The following is a 5,398-nucleotide window of genomic DNA, read 5'->3' on the forward strand; positions in this document are numbered from 1 at the left end:
TTTTCGGCCAACTGTTTCCTATTTTGTATCGGTTTCGGCCAAGAATTTCCCATTCGGTGCACCTCTATTATTTAGAGTCATTGCGTGCCTATTGATTTGAACACGATCCGTGTATCCATCATTTCCTGGTCTTCTCTAAAGAAGAGGGACCAATGAAAACGTTGTCATGTTGCCGTTGTTCAGCATGGAAACATTCATTAGCTAACAATGACATTATTGTTCTATTAATATAAAGGGAGGTCAGGTACTCTTTAAAACAGCTGCTAGTTATGGGTACTTTTTACTGAAGTACATTTCAAAGCCTTTACTTTGACTTGAGTAAAGAAGTTTAGTCAGTACTTCTACTTTCACCAGAGTATTTTTAAACACGAGTATCTGTACTTCTACTTGAGTAAAGGATGTGTGTACTTTAACATCTTTGGTCCCATGTGGCAAACTATATTTGATTAGTGACATGTCAATGTATTAAGTATTTCAACTTAAATTAGGTTTACTGTACTAAACTCTGAAGGCTTGCAAAACTGGAAATTGAGACCTTCGGGTGGCATTATGAGTCTTAAAACCCTGAAATGTGTTAGTGTTACAAAAATAAAACTAAAGTGGGCCGAGGAGGTTTCCCTGAGGAACACCATGTTCAGGAAACTTCATAAAACACTCACGGTCCTGTTTACATTTAAGTTTTAAAGCCTCCTCCTCCTCCCGCAGGACGAATCTTCCCAAAGAGGTGATGATGTTTCCTGATTTCCCCTTCGACTCCAAGCTGAGCAGCTTTTTGCCGCACCACGAGGTCCAGAACTATCTGGAGAAATACTGCCAGAGCCACGGCATCCGGCCTCACATCCGCGTGAGTCCATGCCATCCAAAAATAAATACAGAAAAGCCTGTTAGTATTTCAACTTAAATTAGGTTTACAGTACTGAACTCTGCAGGCTTGCAAATAAATGGATACTGGGGTAATCAGATAACATTACGAGTCCTAAAACCCTGAAATTAGTCAGCGTTACGAGTCATAAAACCCCAAACCCTGAGTCGGCATAAAGTGGTGTTGATATGTGGAGATTATCCCGCTGAACTAAACGTGTAAGAAAAATAAACGTCCGTTTGACACAGAGATTATTTTCCAACATAATCCAAAATCACATTTGCATTGAACCAGAGAGATGTTGCCTTCAGGGACCATCAGAACCAGGGAGATGTTGCCTTCAGGGACCAACAGAAGCAGGGAGATGTTGCCTTCAGGGACCAACAGAAGCAGGGAGATGTTGAATTCAGGGACCAACAGAACCAGGGAGATGTTGCCTTCAGGGACCAACAGAACCAGAGAGATGTTGAATTCAGGGACCAACAGAAGCAGGGAGATGTTGCCTTCAGGGACCAACAGAAGCAGGGAGATGTTGCCTTCAGGGACCAACAGAAGCAGGGAGATGTTGCCTTCAGGGACCAACAGAAGCAGGGAGATGTTGCCTTCAGGGACCAACANGTACTTGAGTAAAAGTAGAAGTATTCAGATCTTGTACTTGAGTAAAAGTAGAAGTACTCAGATCTTGTACTTGAGTAAAAGTAGAAGTACTCAGGTCTTGTACTTGAGTAAAAGTAGAAGTACTCAGATCTTGTACTTGAGTAAAAGTAGAAGTACTCAGATCTTGTACTTGAGTAAAAGTAGAAGTACTCAGATCTTGTACTTGAGTAAAAGTAGAAGTACTCGGATCTTGTACTTGAGTAAAAGTAGAAGTACTCAGATCTTGTACTTGAGTAAAAGTAGAAGTACTCAGGTCTTGTACTTGAGTAAAAGTAGAAGTACCAGAGTGTAGGAATACTCTGTTACAGTAAAAGTCCTGCATTCAAAATGTTCCTCAAGTGAAAGTAGAAAAGTATTCTCATCAAAATATAGTGAAAGTAGCGACAGTAAAAGTAGTCATTGTGCAGATTGGTCCATTTCAGAATAATAGATATGATATGTTTTATAATGATTGATCATGAAAGTGTTCTCAAAGCTGGTAAAGGTGCAGCTAGTTTGAATGACTTTGTATACTGCAGGGTAGCTGGTGGATTTACTCCAGGTGGAACTAAAGTCTGATTTAACACTTGGTTATATTTCACATCATTCATCCAGAGAGGTAACTGAAGGTATTCAATACAGACTCAGCAAAGCCGTCCTAATGAGCTTCTGTTTCCTCTTCAGCTGTATGAACTGGATCCAGACCCCAAGAGGAAGGAGTTTTTGGACGACCTCTTCACCTTCATGCAGAAAAGAGGTAAGAGTTGCCAAATCCACATTTTATTAAGCAGCAGCAGATGCTTCCTCACTTCAGGCTCTCCATCGCAGACATTCATTTGGCTTGTGTGGTGACATTGGGATTTATGTGAGATATGAATTAGTTTTTTACAAATATGATTGCCAGAGGAGTTTCTACACGTTCAAATGAGGTGAAAAGTGGCTTTTTGTTGTTTTCAATGGGCTTCTTTTGGGGGCTCTGGATTAATATGTTTGACGTGGAATACCCTAAGTGTTTCCCTTTGAGGGCTAAAACCGCCAAAAGCAAACAGAAATTGTTAAGAGGCAAAATTGTGCTAAATAATAAACATGTGTGATTCTACATATTGTAGTGCATATAAGAGCATCTTTAATTCTTTAGCTGATAAATTGGGATTCATTTGAGATTTTAAGTGCATTAGAGTATTTTTCTACAAACACGATTGTCCGAGGAGTTTTCTACACGTTTACATTTGGTGAAAAGTGGGTTTTTTGTTGTTTTCAATGGGCTTCTTTTACGAAATATTGCTTTGGATTGATATATTATGATATAGTACCCAAAGTGTTTCCCTTTTTGGGCTAAAACTGCCAAAAGTGAACAGAAATTGTACCGTTAAGATGCAACATGTTGCTAAAACAAGAAAACGTTGGGATTCTACATATTATAGTGCTCATAATAGCATTTGTTACCCCACAATAAAGCAATAACATACACATTTATATCATATCTTTACATCAAAATGTGGTCTAAATTCCACTAGAAATGGTGAGTAAAATGGGACACCACCTAGGCCTCGTGTAGACATTTGAATATACATTTTAAATATAAAAACTACAACACCTATGGTTTTGTAACGAGGCCCAGCATGCAGTGTTCATATCCTACAGAAATACCTTTTGCAAGTCTCCAAAATGTGACTTTGGTTGGAGTTTATTTCCCCCCAAAACCAAATACCACATGACTTCCATTTCTTAAGAGTCATTTCCTGTCTCGGTGTGAGGAGGGGTTGAGACATGTTTTTGAACAGAGCATCTGGATTTCAGCTACAGATTGATTGGTGTTCCTTCTCCAGCGAAAACTCTTTATTTGGTCAATCAATTAGAAACTAAGAAAGGATCAAATCGAAGATATTTAAGCATATATTGTCTCGGTGGGCTTTACAGATGAACAAACATGCGCTTTCTTAAAAGTATGGACACCTTCGGATAAAAAAGGGAAGTCTAGTCCAAAGAAAGGGAGATAGAGGTTTTTAAAAAAGGACACTTGTAACCCCTTCTTGTGTCCTTTTTTTGGCTTTGATGCGCTGAATGTAATTACGGACTTTACAGATGAACAAACATGGGGACTCTTAAAAGTATGGACACTAAAACAGGAAGTTTAGTCCAAAGAAAGGGAGGTTGGTAGATAGAGGATACAAAAAGGAAACCGATATCCCTTCTTGCGACCTTGGGTCCCCTGAAAAGCGCCATATAAATCTAAGTTGTTATTATTATTATTATTGGGTCCTTTGTGTGGCACTATGATAAAAACAGGAAGTCTAGTCCAAAGAAAGGGAGTTTGGTAGATAGACGTTTAAANGGGATTTGCCCCTGGTGATCCTGTGGTTCTGCAGCATCACAGCCAATAGGATCTGGACTAACTTATGTAGTTGGCCAACAGCCGGGGAGATCAGCTGGTTTAATGCACTTACTGTCAGCAGAGGTGGGAAGTATTGGATTACTTCATTACTGTACTTAAAGGTCTCCTATCATTCAAAATGCACTTTTAGATGTCTTGTATACATAAAGATGTGTCCCCGGTGTCAGGAGACTCACAAAGTGTCAGAAAATAAACCCCTCTCTCTTTTCCTCCGTACCCAAATCTCTAAAAACGTGGGAACAACGGAGCTGATCCAGATTTGCGTCCGATATGACGTAATATCTGAAATGTGGGCGGGCTTTAGACCCACGGCCCTATCAGAAACGTTGCTGTCAGAAACAATGCGTGACGTGTTTTGGACGTAATATGGTTTGTTTACATTAGCATCGCTAACACTCAGAGCTAACCTCTACTGGAGAGAGCATGTGTGTGAAGAAGCAGGAAATAAAAAGGAACTCACCTTGTGGTAAACCTGAGAGAGAAAAAGAGCTCCATACTGTTTCAGAAGTAATCCTTGATGTGGTTTTGAAAACGATATGGCGTTTCATCACGGCAGCATTCAGCTGTATCTGGGTAGAATTTGAAATATATATATATATAAAGCTTTATACCCAGAATCAACACTTTAGTAACAGGGCTGGAATAGAGGGATATGAGGTATGGCTAGAATGGGTGATCTGTTTGGTATTTTGAGCAAAACACTTCATAGACATGTTTTTTATATATTTTTATATATCTGAGCCCTACAGTATGCTATTGCCTAAAAATAGCATGATAGGTGATCTTTAAGTTAAAGTTTCTGGTATCAGTACTTTACTCCACTGCGACTTTTTACTTTCTACTTCTCACATTTTCCAAACAGGCTGGTTCCTTTAGTCTGAATGTGTGTTTGGTGGCGTGATCATTATTATTTAGAGTCATTGCGTGCCTATTGATTTGAACACGATCCGTGTATCCATCATTTCCTGGTCTTCTCTAAAGAAGAGGGACCAATGAAAACGTTGTCATGTTGCCGTTGTTCAGCATGGAAACATTCATTAGCTAACAATGACATTATTGTTCTATTAATATAAAGGGAGGTCAGGTACTCTTTAAAACAGCTGCTAGTTATGGGTACTTTTTACTGAAGTACATTTCAAAGCCTCTTTACTTTGACTTGAGTAAAGAAGTTTAGTCAGTACTTCTACTTTCACCAGAGTATTTTTAAACACGAGTATCTGTACTTCTACTTGAGTAAAGGTGTGTGTACTTTTGTCATCTCTGCCTATCATACAAATCTGTTGCCGAGTTACATGAATACCTCCCAAGCTGAATCACAGTGTTATTACAGAGGTGCATTCTTTAAACGCTGTGTTTTGGCAGGCTGTGATTGGTGATGATGGTGTGTGTGGATCATACTTCATGGTGTTTTGTCACATGGCGGTGTGTATGTGAGACATGGTTTGTTTTGTCAGACGGTGACGGATGATGATGGTGCACAAATTTGCCTAAATCGGTCCAGACCC

The 5,398-nt window shown here is 39.4% G+C and overlaps 1 protein-coding gene across 1 annotated transcript in view; it reads left to right on the forward strand.

Moving 5' to 3' along the window:
- Positions 1-705: 705 nt before the first annotated feature.
- LOC104962540 (AT-rich interactive domain-containing protein 3A-like) overlaps positions 706-5,398 on the forward strand; it is a gene marked incomplete at its 5' end in the record, with an annotated part of 70,822 nt that continues 66,129 nt past the window's right edge. The window contains 3 exons of the mRNA XM_010790987.1: positions 706-844; positions 1,157-1,480; positions 2,183-2,255. Of these exons, the coding sequence (XP_010789289.1) occupies positions 706-844; positions 1,157-1,480; positions 2,183-2,255 (536 nt within the window). The remainder of the gene's footprint in view (positions 845-1,156; positions 1,481-2,182; positions 2,256-5,398) is intronic.

The sequence above is a fragment of the Notothenia coriiceps genome, unplaced genomic scaffold (assembly GCF_000735185.1).
Source record: "Notothenia coriiceps isolate Sejong01 unplaced genomic scaffold, NC01 NC01_scaffold00034935, whole genome shotgun sequence".
NCBI classification, from domain to species: domain Eukaryota; kingdom Metazoa; phylum Chordata; class Actinopteri; order Perciformes; family Nototheniidae; genus Notothenia; species Notothenia coriiceps.